The sequence below is a fragment of the Aethalodelphis obliquidens genome, unplaced genomic scaffold (assembly GCF_003676395.1).
Source record: "Aethalodelphis obliquidens isolate GAN/ISIS:26980383/991018 unplaced genomic scaffold, ASM367639v1 scaffold110, whole genome shotgun sequence".
NCBI classification, from domain to species: domain Eukaryota; kingdom Metazoa; phylum Chordata; class Mammalia; order Artiodactyla; family Delphinidae; genus Aethalodelphis; species Aethalodelphis obliquidens.
Window position 1 is genome coordinate 1,505,243 of NW_020838054.1, and position 16,913 is coordinate 1,522,155.

Below are 16,913 nucleotides of genomic sequence, written 5' to 3' on the forward strand. Positions count from 1 at the left end.
GGCACGTGGGCTCAGTAGTTGTGGCACGTGGGCTTCAGTAGTTGTGGCACGTGGGCTCAGTAGTTGTGGCACGCGGGCTCAGTAGTTGTGGCATGTGGGCTCAGTAGTTGTGGCACATGGGCTCTGGAGTTGTGGCTCGTGGGCTCTAGAGCACAGGCTCGGTAGTTGTGGCGCGTGGGCTTAGTTGCTCTGTGGCATGTGGGATCTTCCCGGACCAGGGCTCGAACCCATGTCCCCTGCATTGGCGGGTGGATTCTTAACCACTGTGCCACCAGGGAAGCCCCTGTTAAAGTATTTTGATGGAAAGGTTTTTAAAGCACTAAAGGAATTGTGTCAGGGTTCCGTTATAAAATCCTTGGAAGGATTAGAAGATTGGAGGTCAGGAGGCAGCTCTGTGATCTCCAGAGGGTAGGAAGGGACCCAGAGGCTAGGAAGCTGCTGCTCCAGCCCCTGTTACCACTGCTGCTGCCTCCACTACCTCCACACAGAGCTCAGGGCTTACCAGTGACACTTGACCAACAGTGACAATAGCAGCAGGAAGATGGACTTTGCCTCACTCCTGCCTTCCAAATCTTGTGCAAGAGCATCTCATTGGTGAAATGGAATTCACATCCAGGATCCTAGCTGCAAGAGAGCCAGGGAAATAGAGTTTTTAGTTTTTCTATCCCTGTGGTATACAGGCAGGTACGTGGAAGAGAGTAGGAATGGATATTGAGTGTCAAAGGATGCTGTCAAGTAAAATCACGAACCAAAAATGCTAAGCAGCTGGATTTAACTGGCTAGGGAAAGCCCTGAGATTCACAAAACATGGAGATATTGCCATCTGCTTGTAACGCTGAATGAGATACTCTTTCCAGACAGGCTAAAATGGAAATTAATTTTTCCCTTTTATAGAAGACATTCTGTAGCTGGCTCTGTTCCCAAAATGGCATTTGTTATTGGCACTAGCGTCTGAGCCGAATGCCTTCAATTAAGAATTTGTGAATCACATGTTTCACAAATAATAAGTTGCTTATGAAAAATCTTTTCTTTAAGTATGTGCGTGACTGATTCTGAGTTACGTGAACTGCCATCCCATCATTTTTCTTGGTGCATGAGTGTGTGTGTGTGTGTGTGTGTGTGTGTGTGTGTGTGCGTGCACACGCGCACGCACGCGAGGACGCTTCCTAGAAGGCTTTCCTGAGCTAGGAGATAGGCTGGCCGTTCTCCTGGTTGTCTAGACATGGGTTATTCATGGCCACCTCCAGCCTGCCTGTGCTTGTGTTTGCTTGGAGTCAGAGGTGATGCTTTTCTGAAAGCATCACAGTAATAATAGCTGTTTATTGAGCACTTGTTCTCTGCCTAACATTGTGCTAAGTGCTTTACATATATTTATTTTTCTAATACTTATGATAACACTTTGAGGTCTGTGTTACTACCCTGTTTTACAGATGAGGAAACAGGCACAAAAAGGCTAAATAATTTTCCAAGGTGACAGAGCTAGTAAGTGGTAGAGCCAAAATTCAAACCATTTACCTGATGCTAAAGCTTCCACTACCTTACATGACAGTGAAGAGAACCTCAGAAAATTACTTGTGGAACTGAGACCTCTTTTCTGTTTTACTCTTATTATCCCTTTAGTCCCTCTATTTTGGCCAAATGTATGACCAGACTCAGGAACGGCAATATTGAGAGTAATAGCACGTTTAGGAGGGGAAGGGACATTTTTGGTATAAGCTGAGATGCCCAGACAAGGATGCAAGACCAAAAGTCTGTCTGGTTATTATTCTGGTTATTGAATAATCAACTGCTTCAGTGCAGACATAACACAAGATACTCCTTATCTTCCCTTATTGTGGGGTGAGACTATAGTACATTCTGCGTATTCCTATAGTGTTCGGGGTCTAGATAGGGAAATAAATTGGAAAAAAATAAGCAGAAGAAGGAAGAGAAATAACCTGCATTTGTCCACTGTTTTATCTAAACAAATTCCTAGTTAAAAAGGTAGTTTCTCTCAGAAAGCCTTGAGTTCTGACTGATGGGAATTTGTTGCCTGTCATTGGAGTGATGTCAACAGAATTGGAGTGATTTCTACTCATTCTTTAACTTGTTATCTCATAATTTCACCATTCCAGTCTCGTGTGTGGCACAGGACCATACATGGTCAAAGTGAAGGGGAAGAGAACAATCTCCATCCAGTATAAAATACCCAACTCAACACTAGATTAAGCACAGCTACCCTTATCCCACAGACATCTGGTACAGTGTTTCTCAAATAAGACACCATTAGTACTTTGGGAGGGACTGTCCTTCACTGGGAAAGGCTGTCCTAAGTAGACTTTAGGGCACTAAGTGTCAAGTAGCTCTGAACCCATCCCCTGGAGAAGCCAGGGCTCTGGCCTCATCCATGGTGTGACTCTGAATAGGGTATGCTGCTTCCTTGTGGGCCGTTTCTCCCGGGAAAACTGCCTGAAACACAGACAAGTAATTTGCTCAAAGTAAGATCACCAGATTAAAATACAGGATGCCCAGCTAAATGTTAAATTCAGATAAACAATGAATAAATTTTTATATAAGTATGTCCCCCAAATTTAACTGGGTATCCTGGATTTTTATTTGCTGAATCTGACAAGTAATCAAGTAACCTGAACCTAAGGTCAGTTGGCAGATCCATATGACCGAATAAGTGGTAGATCTATGACTTGAAGCAGGTCTGTTTAGTGTGACTTCAGATTGCATGAATTCTCCTGCTCTGTACTGCCTTCCACATTTGTTGAGCAGCTTACGAGTACAAAAACCGTGCCATGCAGGATGCAAAGATACAGTTATAATTCCTGCCTTCAAGTTATTTGGCTTCTCCAGGATGAGAAAAGAGAGTTGGGAAGAACTGTATATTAGGACTATCTTCCTAAGGGCCTACTACGTGATGAAAGCTGAATCGCTTTATATTCTAGAGGAATTTTGGAAGTTTAAACGAGCAACTTATGTTGTGCTTTCCTCTGAGGAGTCTTGTAGAAACATTCAGGTTATTTTATAGAGCGAGAGCTATTTTATAGAGCTCTATTTTATAGAGCTATATTTTATATAGCTGCAGAGACAGCACCATGAGAAGCCCTTCCTGGGACTGACTTCCTACTCTTCTTATTTGCTTCGAGGGGTGGCTGATTAGGAGGCTTGACCAAGGTCAGAGGCTTATGTTAATTAATGGGTTTCACATATTAGGCAGGATGGTCCTATGGATAAGAATGCAACCCACCCAAGTAGCTTGCTGAAGCTAACCAAGTCTTACTAAAAATTCTCAGGATTCCAAAAGCTGAAGAAGCACTTTTTAACATTAATAACTTTGTATTCCCTTTTGCCTTTATTAATGAGACTGTATATATGGAAGTGTTCTGCAAACTGGAAAATATATTTATTTATTGACTTTTCTTTTTTTTGTAATAGTTTTATTTATTGATTTATTGATTTATTTTTGGCTGCGTTGGGTCTTCGTTGCTGCGCATGGGCTTTCTCTAGTTGCAGTGAGCGGGGGCTACTCTTCGATGCGGTGCGCGGGCTTCCCATTGCGGTGGCTTCTCTTGTTGCGGAGCAGGTGCTCTAGGCAAGCGGGCTTCAGTAGTTGTGGCTCATGGGCTCTAGAGTGCAGGCCCAATAGTTGTGGCACACAGGCCCAGCCGCTCCGCGGCATGTGGGATCTTCCTGGACCAGGGCGCGAACCCGTGTCCCCTGCATTGGCAGGCGGATTATTAACCACTGTGCCACCAGGGAAGCCCCTGGAAAAGACATTTAAATGAAATAACTGTGAAATACAATTTTGTCATCTGTGTTTTGGTTTTTTTTTTACATCTTTATTGGAGTATAATTGCTTTATAATGGTGTGTTAGTTTCTGCTTTATAACAAAGGGAATCAGTTATACATATACATATGTTCCCATATCTCTTCCCTCTTGCGTCTCCCTCCCTCCCACCCTCCCTATCCCACCCCTCTAGGTGGTCACAAAGCACCGAGCTGATCTCCCTTTGCTATGCGGCTGCTTCCCACTAGCTATTTTACGTTTGGTAGTGTATATATGTCCATGCCACTCTCTCACTTCGTCACAGCTTACCCTTCCCCTTCCCCATATCCTCAAGTCCATTCTCTAGTAGGTCTGTGTCTTTATTCCCGTCTTGCCCCTAGGTTCTTCATGACATTTTTTTTCTTAGATTCCATATATATGTATTATCATACGGTATTTGTCTTTCTCTTTCTGACTTACTTCACTCTGTATGACAGACTCTAGGTCCATCCACCTCACTACAAATAACTCAATTTTGTTTCTTTTTATGGCTGAGTAATATTCCATTGAATATATGTGCCACATCTTCTTTATCCATTCGTCCGATGATGGACACTTAGGTTGGTTCCATCTCCTGGCTATTGTATATAGAGCTGCAATGAACATTTTGGTACATGACTCTTTTTGAATTATGGTTTTCTCAGGGTATATGCCCAGTAGTGGGATTGCTGGGTCATATGGTAGTTCTATTTGTAGGTTTTTAAGGAACCTCCATACTGTTCTCCATAGGGGCTGTACCAATTCACATTCCCACCAGCAGTGCAAGAGTGTTCCCTTTTCTCCACACCCTCTCCTGCATTTACTGTTTCTAGGTTTTTGATGATGGCCATTCTGACCGGTGTGAGATGATATCTCATTGTAGTTTTGATTTGCATTTCTCTAATGATTAATGATGTTGAGCATTCCTTCATGTGCTTGTTGGCAGTCTGTATATCTTCTCTGGAGAAATGTCTGTTTAGGTCTTCTGCCCATTTTTGGATTGGGTTGTTTGTTTTTTTGTAATTGAGCTGCATGAACTGCTTGTAAATTTTGGAGATTAATCCTTTGTCAGTTGCTTCATTTGCAAATATTTTCTCCCATTCTGAGGGTTGTCTTTTGGTCTTGTTTATGGTTTCCTTTACTGTGCAAAAGCTTTGAAGTTTCATTAGGTCTCATTTGTTTATTTTTGTTTTTATTTCCATTTCTCTGGGAGGTGGGTCAAAAAGGATCTTGCTGTGATTTATGTCATAGAGTGCTCTGCCTACGTTTTCCTCTATGAGTTTGATAGTGTCTGGCCTTACATTTAGGTCTTTAATCCATTTTGAGCTTACTTTTGTGTATGGTGTTAGGGAATGTTCTAATCTCATACTTTTACATGTACCTGTCCAGTTTTCCCAGCACCACTTATTGAAGAGGCTGTCCTTTCTCCACTGTACATTCCTGCCTCTTTTATCAAAGAGAAGGTGACCATATGTGCGTGGGTTTATCTCTGGGCTTTCTATCCTGTTCCACTGATCTATCTTTCTGTTTTTGTGCCAGTACCATACTGTCTTTATTACTGTAGCTTTGTAGTATGGTCTGAAGTCAGGGAGCCTGATTCCTCCAGCTCCGTTTTTCGTTCTCAAGATTGCTTTGGCTATTCGGGGTCTTTTGTGTTTCCATACAAATTGTGAAATTTTTTGTTCTAGTTCTGTGAAAACTGCCAGTGGTAGTTTGATAGGGATTGCATTGAAACTGTAGATTGCTTTGGGTAGTAGAGTCATTTTCACAATGTTGATTCTTCCAATCCAAGAACGTGGCATATCTCTCCATCTATTTGTATCATCTTTAATTTCTTTCATCAGTGTCTTATAATTTTCTGCATACAGGTCTTTTGTCTCCTTAGGTAGGTTTATTCCTAGATATTTTATTCTTTTTGTTGCAGTGGTAAATGGGAGTGTTTTCTTGATTTCACTTTCAGATTTTTCATCATTAGTGTATAGGAATGCCAGAGATTTCTGTGCATTAATTTTGTATCCTGCCACTTTACCAAATTCATTGATTAGCTCTAGTAGTTTTCTGGTAGCATCTTTAGGATTCTCTATGTAAAGGATCATGTCATCTGCAAACAGTGACAGCTTTACTTCTTCTTTTCCGATTTGGATTCCTTTTATTTCCTTTTCTTCTCTGATTGCTGTGGCTAAAAATTCCAAAACTATGTTGAATAAGAGTGGTGAGAGTGGGCAACCTTGTCTTGTTCCTGATCTTAGTGGAAATGCTTTCAGATTTTCAGCATTGAGGATGATGTTGGCTGTGGGTTTGTCATATATGGCCTTTATTATGTTGAGGAAAGTTCCCTCTATGCCTACTTTCTGCAGGGTTTTTATCATAAATGGGTGTTGAATTTTGTCAAAAGCTTTCTCTGCATCTATTGAGATGATCATATGGTTTTTCTCCTTCAATTTGTTAATATGGTTTATCACATTGATAGATTTGCGTATATTGAAGAATTCTTGCATTCCTGGAATAAACCCCACTTGATCATGGTGTATGATCCTTTTAATGTGCTGTTGGATTCTGTTTGCTAGTATTTTGTTGAGGATTTTTGCATCTATGTTCATCAGTGATATTGGCCTGTCGTTTTTTTTCTTTGTGACATCCTTGTCTGGTTTTCGTATCAAGGTGATGGTGGCCTCGTAGAAGGAGTTTGGGAGTGTTCCTCCCTCTGCTATATTTTGGAAGAGTTTGAGAAGGATAGGTGTTAGCTCTTCTCTAAATGTTTGATAGAATTTGCCTGGGAAGCCATCTGGTCCTGGGCTTTGTTTGTTGGAAGATTTTTAATCACAGTTTCAATTTCAGTGCTTGTGATTGGTCTGTTCGTATTTTCTATTTCTTCCTGATTCAGTCTTGGCAGGTTGTGCATTTCTAAGAATTTGTCCATTTCTTCCAGATTGTCCATTTTATTGGCATAGAGTTGCTTGTAGTAATCTCTCATGATCTCTTTTATTTCTGCAGTGTCATTTGTTACCTCTCCTTTTTCATTTCTAATTCTATTGATTTGAGTCTTCTCCCTTTTCTTGATGAGTCTGGCTAGTGGTTTGTCTATTTTGTTTATCTTCTCAAAGAACCAGCTTTTAGTTTTATTGATCTTTGCTATTGTTTCCTTCATTTCTTTTTCATTTATTTCTGATCTGATTTTTATGATTTCTTTCCTTCTGCTAGCTTTGGGGTTTTTTTGTTCTTCTTTCTCTAATTGCTTGAGGTGCAAGGTTAGGTTGTTTATTCGAGATGTTTCCTGCTTCTTCAGGTGGGCTTGTATTGCTATAAACTTCCCCCTTAGAACTGCTTTTGCTGCATCCCACAGGTTTTGGGTCGTTGTGTCTCCATTGTCATTTGTTTCTAGGTATTTTTTGATTTCCTCTTTGATTTCTTCAGTGATCACTTCATTATTAAGTAGTGTATTGTTTAGCCTCCATGTGTTTGTATTTTTTACAGATCTTTTCCTGTAATTGATATCTAGTCTCATGGCGTTGTGGTCGGAAAAGATACTTGATACAATTTCAATTTTCTCAAATTTACCAAGGCTTGATTTGTGACCCAAGATATGATCTATCCTGGAGAATGTTCCATGAGCACTTGAGAAAAATGTGTATTCTGTTGTTTTTGGATGGAGTGTCCTATAAATATCAATTAAGTCCATCTTGTTTAATGTATCATTTAAAGCTTGTGTTTCCTTATTTATTTTCATTTTGGATGATCTGTCCATGGGTGAAAGTGGGGTGTTAAAGTCCCCTACTATGATTGTGTTACTGTCGATTTCCCCTTTTATGGCTGTTAGTATTTGCCTTATGTATTGAGGTGCTCCTATGTCGGGTGCATAAATATTTACAATTGTCATATCTTCTTCTTGGATCGATCCCTTGATCATTGTGTAGTGTCCTTCTTTGTCTCTTCTAACAGTCCTTATTTTAAAGTCTATTTTGTCTGATATGAGAATAGCTACTCCAGCTTTCTTTTGGTTTCCATTTGCATGGAATATCTTTTTCCATCCCCTTACTTTCATTCTGTATGTGTCTCTAGGTCTGAAGTGGGTCTCTTGTAGACAGCGTATATATGGTTCTTGTTTTTGTATCCATTCAGCCCATCTGTGTCTTTTGGTGGGAGCATTTAGTCCATTTACATTTAAGGTAATTATCGATATGTATGTCCCTATTCCCATTTTCTAAATTGTTTTGGGTTCGTTATTATAGGTCTTTTCCTTCTCTTGTGTTTTTTGCCTAGAGAAGTTCCTTTAGCATTTGCTGTAAAGCTGGTTTGGTGGTGCTGAACTCCCTCAGCTTTTGCTTGTCTGTAAAGGTTTTAATTTCTCCATCGAATCTGAATGAGATCCTTGCTGGGTAGAGTAATCTTGGTTGCTGGTTTTTCTTCTTCATCACTTTCAGTATGTCCTGCCACTCCCTTGTGGCTTGCAGAGTTTCTGCTGAGAGATCAGCTGTTAACCTTATGGGGAGTCCCTTGTGTGTTATTTGTTTTTTTTCCCTTGCTGCTTTTAATATGCTTTCTTTGTATTTAATTTTTGACAGTTTGATTAATATGTGTCTTGGTGTGTTTCTCCTTGTATTTATCCTGTATGGGACTCTCTGTGCTTCATGGACTTGATCAACTATTTCTTTTCCCATATTAGGGAAGTTTTCAAGTATAATCTGTTCAAATATTTTCTCAGTCCCTTTCGTTTTCTCTTCTTCTTCTGGAACCCCTATAATTCGAATGTTGGTGCGTTTAATGTTGTCCCAGAGGTGTCTGAGACTGTCCTCAGTTCTTGTCATTCTTTTTTCTTTATTCTGCAGTAGTTATTTCCACTATTTTATCTTCCAGGTCACTTATCCGTTCTTCTGCCTCAGTTATTCTGCTATTGATCCCATCTAGAGTATTTTTAATTTCATTTATTGTGTTGTTCATCGTTGCTTGTTTCATCTTTAGTTCTTCTAGGTCCTTGTTAAATGTTTCTTGCATTTTCTCTATTCTATTTCCAAGATTTTGGATCATCTTTACTATCATTCTGAATTCTTTTTCAGGTAGACTGCCTATTTCCTCTTCATTTGTTAGGTCTGGTGGGTTCTTAATATTGCTCCTTCATCTGCTGTGTGTTTTTTGTCTTCTCATTTTGCTTATCTTACTGTGTTTGGGGTCTCCTTTTCGCAGGCTGCAGGTTCGTAGTTCCCGTTGTTTTTGGTGTCTGTCCCCAGTGGCTAAAGTTGGTTCAGTGGTTTGTGTAGGTTTCCTGGTGGAGGCGAGTAGTGCCCGTGTTCTGGTGGATGAGGCTGGATCTTGTCTTTCTGGTGGGCAGGTCCACGTCTGGTGGTGTGTTTTGGGGTGTCTGTGGACTTATGATTTTAGGCAGCCTCTTTGCTAATGGGTGGGATTGTGTTCCTGTCTTGCTAGTTGTTTGGCATAGGGTGTACAGCACTGTAGCTTGCTGGTCGTTGAGTGAAGCTGGCTGTTGGTGTTGAGATGGAGATCTCTGGGACATTTTCACCGTTTGATATTACGTGGAGCTGGGAGGTCTCTTGTGGACCAGTGTCCTAAAGTTGGCTCTCCTACCTCAGAGGCACAGCAGTGACTCCTGGCTGCAGCACCAGGAGCCTTTCATCCACACGGCTCAGAATAAAAGGGAGAAAAAGTAGAAAGAAAGAGAGAAAGAAAGGATAAAAGAAAATAAAATAAGGATAAAATAATATAGTTATTAAAATAAAAAATAATTATTAAGAAAAAAAACTTTTAAAAGTAAAAAGCAAAACAAAACAAAAAACCCGACGGATAGAACCGTAGGACAAATGGTGAAAGCAAAACTATACAGACAAAATCTGACACAGAAGCATACACATACACACTCACAAAAAGAGGAAAAGGGGAAAAATAATAAATCTTGTTCTCAAAGTCCACCTCCTCAATTTTGGATGATTCGTTGTCTATTCAGGTATTCCACAGATGCAGGTACATCAAGTTGATTGTGGAGCTTTAATCCGCTGCTCCTAAGGCTGCTGGGAGAGATTTCCCTTTCTCTTCTTTGTTCTCACAGCTCCCGCGGCTCAGCTTTGGATTGGGCCCCGCCTCTGCGTGTAGGTCGCCTGAGGGCGTCTGTTTTTCGCTCATACAGGATGGGGTTAAAGGAGCCACTGATTCGGGGGCTCTGGCTCACTCAGGCCGGGGGTGGGGGGGAGGGAGGGGCACTGCGTGCGGGGCGGGCCTGCAGCAGCAGAGGCCGGCGTAACGTTGCACCAGCCTGAGGCGCGCCGTGCGTTTTCCTGGGGAAGTTGTCCCTGGATCCCGGGACCCTGGCAGTGGCGGGCTGCACAGGCTCCCCAGAAGGGAGGTGTGGACAGTGACCTGAGCTCGCACACAGGCTTCTTGGGGGCAGCAGCAGCAGCCTTAGCGTCTCCCGCCCGTCTCTGGGGTCCGCGCTTTTAGCCGCGGCTCGCGCCCGTCTCTGGAGCTCCTTTAAGCAGTGCTCTTAATCCCCTCTCCTCGCGCACCAGGAAACAAAGAGGTAAGAAAAAGTCTCTTGCCTCTTCGGCAGGTCCAGACTTTTCCCCGAACCCCTCCCGGCAAGCCGTGGCGCACTAACCCCCTGCAGGCTGTGTTCACGCAGCCAACCCCAGTCCTCTCCCTGCGCTCCGACCGAAGCCCGAGCCTCAGCTCGCAGCCCCGCCCGCCCCGGCGGGTGAGCAGACAAGCCTCTCGCGCTGGTGAGTGCCGGTCGGCACCGACCCTCCCTGCGGGAATCTCCCCGCTTTGCCCTCCACACCCCTGCTGCTGCGCTCTCCTCCGTGGCTCCGAAGCTTACCCCCTCCGCCACCCACAGTCTCCGCCCGCGAAGCGGCTTCCTAGTGTGTAGAAACCTTTCCTCCTTCACGGCTCCCTCCCACTGGTGCAGGTCCCGTCCCTATCCTTTTGTCTCTGTTTATTCCTTTTTCTTTTTCCCTACCCAGGTATGTGGGGAGTTTCTTGCCTTTTGGGAGGTCTGAGGTCTTCTGCCAGTGTTCAGTAGGTGTTCTGTAGGAGTTGTTCCACGTGTAGATGTATTTCTGATGTATCTGTGGGGAGGGAGGTGATCTCCACGTCTTACTCTTCCACCATCTTCCCCCTCTCTCAACTGTATTTTAAATGTGATGAAACAGACATCAGAAAAATTAGAGTTACATATGAGTTAACTGGATAAGTAGATGGTATCACCCTGTACGCTTATCTTTTTGCAGCTTGCTCTATTCACTGAACCCTGTTTTTGAGGTTTATTTGTGTTGATACACATAGATCTAGTCCATTTATTTTAACTGCAGTATAATATTCCAGTGTATGAATAAAGCACAGTTTTATTTATCCCTTCCCGTACTGATGGATGATTAGGTTGTATTCACTTTGTTTTTTGCTATTGCAAACAGTACTACAATGAATATATTGTAATGTACATGTCACATGCAGGAAAGTTTTCCTAGGATAGAAACCTAGAAGTGGTTGGTTTGATGCTAGCCATGCAAATTAAAAACCACTCAAAACAATATTATGTATTACCTATAAATACATACATATAGAGACCTGGATAAGAACATTCATGGGAAATATACACCAGGATAAGAACATTCATGGGAAATATACACACTAATTTTGGGGGAGTGGTTACTCTGAGGAGGGAAAAGGGAGGTAGATATGGGAGGGGTTTGGAGCTTGAGCTATAACATCTTATTTCTTAAAAAACGGAGATAGTTCAGAAGCATATATGGCAAAATGTTACCTTCTGTTAAATCTGGGTGGTGAGTACATGGGTGATGTTACTTTCTGTATGATATAAATATTTCATAAAGATAATGAAAAATATTAAGTTATATAACTAAAAAGATAAATTGAAAGGATTCAGGACACCAGCCCCAGTGTTGACTCCTAGTTCACACTCAGATAAAAGTTGAAGAGAATAGGATTCTCTTTCTGTTTAGCCCAGCTCAGAGTTACTTCCTCAAGTGCCCGGCTCCCAAGAAACAGGGGACATGCTTGTTCAAACCAAAGCAAAGTATATCCAAAAAAAAAAAAAAGGTACAGCTACTTCCTAAGCAAATCCCTATTCAATCGTATTTCATGCTCTCTGATGGAGATGAGGATCCACTCAGATTTCATGAGGTGAGCAGTTTAAAATGGAGGCATGGCATTCCTAAAGCTAGAAGAGGTAGATAGTTTTCATTGTTAGTTTCTTGACAATTACAGTGCAAATCACATGAGGGAGCTATTGGCAAAGGGAACTAGAAGAGGGCGCTGGAGAAGGATATTTCACCCTGGAAACAGAAACAAGCACTGTCCGATAGCCCTGTCTAACTACCTTTCTAAGGTCACTTGCTGTTTGAGCAAGGGTGAATGCTCGCTCGCAATTGTACAGCTGATCCGCAAATAGAAGGGCAATAGGAACCTCTGCCACCTCCTCAATCCCAAATCCACAGCAGTTGAAAACAGTAGCTAGGGCCCAAGTGCTACATTTTGAAAAGACATTTTCCTCCCTAATTAAATACAAGGCAGTGTCACTATTTGATGTTACTGGCTAGGATTTTAAAGGATGGATTGCTGAATTCTGGCGCATAGTTATTTGATTAACAAACATAATAATGGTAAAAGACAAGAACAGAAACCCAAAAGACTCTATAAGGAGGTAACAAAAGTCACATTTGTGCCTAATCATAAGATTATCTAATATTAATCAGCACTTCATAGTTTGCAAGTACTACCCAATCATTCATTAGTTAATGTAAGCTAGCAAACTGGCAAGTAGTTTATTATGGTTTGCTGACCAGAGCCTAATCAATGCAGAAGCCATTTTACTTGAGATAATACCACACTCATGTGGAAATTTTCTGCCTTATATTTTATGCCACATAAATTCACCCCCCATTGCATTTCACAGATCAGATTAATCTACCAGTATTAATAACAGAAGTGAAATTTAAAGAGATCTCAGCCAGTGATCCAAACTAATTAACCAGCAAAGAACTGAAAAGGAGCTCTGTGTTTCCCTGTCCCCAGAACCCACGCACAGCAGACGCCTTTGTCCTGGTTGCAGATCTGACCACGTAGGAGAAATTTGCTCAAACAGCTTTTGCGCACGCAGTGGCATTATTGGGTCTGGCCACTGCTGTGCTTCTTTGCCAACAACCGCTATTGAACATTTGCCACCTTCCCTGCTGCTGCTGAAGCTCAGGATTAGATGCAGGGAGGCCAGCAGCCCTCACAACTTCATCTGTTGTCTCGGCAGGCAGACAGGAGCTAAGCAGCATGGCAGAGGGAAAAACCTTTGAAATCATCAATTTGAAGACCCTGCCTCAAATTGGCGAGTCTGGAGGGGAGGGGAATAAACAGGGCTTGAAGTCAAAGGGCCAGCAATGGCTCCTGAGGGGGAGAGAGAGAGAGAGAGAGCTCTTGGGGAGCAGGTTGGGTAGAGAAGGACACTATTCTGATGGGGAGAGCGTAGGGGTCTCAACTTGGGTACCATGGGCGAGATACTTCTTTGCTGTGTGGGGCTGTCCTGTGTACTATAGGATATTTAGCAGCATCCCTGGCCCTTCCCTCTTGCTCCACCAAATGGGACAACAGAACTGGCTCCAGACACTGCCAACTGTCTCCCAGGGATCGGAATCACCCCTGGTTGAGAACCACTGGTGTGGCACATTACGGCCTTTTCAGCAGGCTGCAGTTTGGATTTTTGTGTACCAAATGTGGCCTAATTCACCTCTGTTATGCATTGGATTGAGTCTTCCCCAAAAGATGTTGAAGTCCTAACCCTTAGTAACTCAGTATGTGACTTTATTTGGAAATAAGGTTGCTGCAGATATATGTAGTTGAGGTCATACTGGTGTAGGGTGGGCCCTAATCCATGACTGATGTCCTTATAAGAAGATGGCTACGTGAAGACAGAAACCCACAGATGGAGAAAGCCGTGTGAAGACAGAGGCAGAGGTTGGAGTGAACACAAGGACTGCCAGCAACACCAGAAGCTAAGAGAAAGTACCCTGCTGACACCTTGCACTCGGACTTCTAGCCTCCAGACCTGTGAGACAATACATTTCTTTTGTTTAAGCTGTCCGTTTTGTGGTAGCTATTTTTTTTTTTTTTGGTGGTACGCGGGCCTCTCTCACCGTTGCGGCCTCTCCCACTGCGGAGCACAGGCTCCGGACGCGCAGGCTCAGCGGCCATGGCTCACGGGCCCAGCTGCTCCGCGGCATGTGGGATCCTCCTGGACCGGGGCACGAACCCGTGTCCCCTGCATCGGCAGGCGGACTCTCAACCACTGTGCCACCAGGGAAGCCCCCTGTAGTAGCTTTTTTGATTGCAGCTCTAGCAAACAAATGCAACCTCCTTGCTAAAGTTGGTCTGTTAACAAAAAGTCACATTTCAGGGAAGAAGTTTTCAGGCAGGGATTTGGAGCAGTCTGTCAGAGGCCTGCTAGCTCTCCCCTGGCAAGTATCAGTTTTCGCATGGCGTCCTGTGTTGGTAACTTGTGCCCAAAATGGGGTTGGGGGCTGCTTTCAAGAGCCTCAGATGAAAGACAAACAGCATGCAGAACCAAACCCCATGGAATGTCCATCCCTATCCTTCATCCCTCTCCTGCATCTTCCTCTCTGATTATTTCACTCAAAAGCCAAACTATCAGGCAGTAGAGTAAGCATCTTTCTTTCTTCCCTGACAACCTGTGTTAGTCTACAAGAAACTCAGATGCATCCAGTCTTCTGTACTTATGGTCAAAAAGTGGCAAAGTTAGTTAGGGTCTTGAGCTCGTGGCACCTCTTGTTTCTTTCAGCTTTCCTTCCTGAAAAACGTGGCTCAGTGCAAAAACTGGCTTCAAGTGAGGCTGTGCTTGCTTACGAGACACAAGGAGATGACTTGAAGGGGATGAAGGGAGGTCGTTGACAGTTTAGATTTTCTTTTTTAAAAATTTTAGATCTAGGGAGTTTGGCACGTTCAGAACTCCCCTAGCTCTTGGCTTCAGGGTCTCCCCAGGGGTTAGAGGCCTTCGCAGCAGTTCCAAGTCCAGGGAAGGTGGATGGAGCAAAGGGAGACCCTGAGGTGAGAGGCATATGGCCTCTTAATTTAACTCTTACTCTGCCTTGGCAGGGCCAGCTGGGCACACAGGCAAATTTACTGTTTCAATGTGGAATAGAAGTAGCAGTGGGAGCAATTATGTGGAACAAAGCTTGACTTTTTTTCTCAAAAATTGGGGTGTGGGGACACATGATAGCAGCTCCCATTTCATATGTGCTTCTGATGTGCCAGGTGCTTCACAGACTCGCCTCATGGAATTACGACAACTACCCTTGGGAGATGGAGATCGTTAGAACAGTTTTCAGATGATGTAACTGAGCCTCAGAGAGGTAAAAGTGTTTTACTCTAAGTATGCACCGCTACGAGGAGCAGAGACCAATTTGAATCCAGACCTTGCTGAAGGCAAAGGCCAAACCCTTTCGTGTCACCACACTGGTCCTGGGCTGCTAGCCCTTGCCTTTCCTGCAAGGCCTGGAGGTCTCCACATTGTGGGTGAGAGAGGCTGTCTGGAGAACCGGGATGCAGTAGGTAGAACGCCCCACCCCCACAAAGATGTCCAGAATCTGTGAATATGTCACCTTACATGGTGTTAGGGGGTAAATTGTGCCCCCCAGAAGATATGTTGACGCCCTAATCCCAGACCTCAGTTGGGAATGGGGTCATTGCAGATGTAGTTAGTTAAGTTAGGATGAAATCGTATTGGAGCAAGGTGTCCCCTTAACCCAATATGACTGGCATCCTTACAGAAAGGGGGAAATCTGGACACAGGGACATAGAGGAGAATGCCATGTGACAATGGAGGCATTGAGACTGAAGAGGTCGAAATGCTGCAGCTGCAAGCCCAGGAACACCTGTGACTGCCAGAGACTGGAAGAGGCAAGGAAGGATCCTCCTCTAGAGCCTTTGGAAGGATTGTGTCCTGCTGACACATTGATTTCAGTCTTCTGGCCTCCAGCACTGTGAGAGAAGAAATGTCGATTGTTTTAAGCCACCCAGTTTGTGGCAGCCCCCCAAAAACTAACATGCACGGCACGAGGGACTTTGCTGATGTGATTAAGGTCACAAACTTTGAGATGGGCAGGTTATTCTGGTGTATCAGGGTGGGCCCAGTGTGATCACAAGGGTCCTAGTAGGAAGGAGGCAGGAGGGTCAAAAGCAGAGAGTGTGAAGCTGCTCTGTCGCTGGCTTTCAAGATGGATGAAGGGGCCATGAGCCAAGGACTGTGGGTGCCTCTAGAAGCTGGAAAAGGCCTGGAAGTTGATTCTCCCCTAGAGCCTCTGGAAGGACCACAGCCCTGAAGAAAACTTGATTCAAGCCTACTGAGACCCATTTTGGACTTCAGACCTCTGGGACCATAAGATAATAAATTTGTATCACTGTTTTTTAAAATTATTAATTAATTAATTAAATTTTTGACTGCACTGGGTCTTCGTGGCTGCGTGAGGGCTTTCTCTAGTTGCTGAGAGTGGGGGCTACTCTTTGTTGCGGTGCGCAGGCTTCTCATTGCGGTGGCTTCTCGTTGCGGAGCATGGGCTCTAGAGCGCAGGCTCAGTAGTTGTGGCTCGTGGGCTCTAGAGCTCAGGCTCAGTAGTTGTGGCGCACGGGCTTAGTTGCTCCACAGCATGTGGGATCTTCCTGGTCCAGGGCTTGAACCTGTGTCCCCTGCATTGGGGGACACGCCACCAGGGAAGCCCAAATTTGTACCACTTTAAACTGCAGAGTTTGTGATAGTGTGTTACAGCAGCCGTAAGTGATGAATACACTGGAAACCTCGCAGCCTGGCCTCTGGCCAATAACCAGTGTCCAACATCCAGCTGCTCTCTGAGACTGGGGCTAGAGTGAGGACCTGCCCTATTTCACTCCCACGTCTCTGGGTATAGTCTATGAAAAAGAACAAAACATATTTACAAAGCAGACGTCTTCAGACACTGACGTTAATATCCCAAAATATGAAAAGAGAGAGTACAAGGTGAATGAAAATAAATGTGTGATTGATTTTAACACCTGATGTTTGTAGAGAGCTTTACATTTTGCAAAACTCTTTCTCTTGTGTGATTTCATTTCATT

General features: G+C 43.6%; 1 protein-coding gene across 1 annotated transcript in view; it reads left to right on the forward strand.

The window, feature by feature from the left end:
* Window positions 1-14,714, forward strand: part of FMR1NB (FMR1 neighbor) — a 66,736-nt gene extending 52,022 nt beyond the window's left edge. Inside the window, exon 6 of the mRNA XM_027096885.1 lies at window positions 14,605-14,714. Within this exon, the coding sequence (XP_026952686.1) occupies window positions 14,605-14,714 (110 nt within the window). The remainder of the gene's footprint in view (window positions 1-14,604) is intronic.
* The last annotated feature ends 2,199 nt before the right edge of the window (window positions 14,715-16,913 follow it).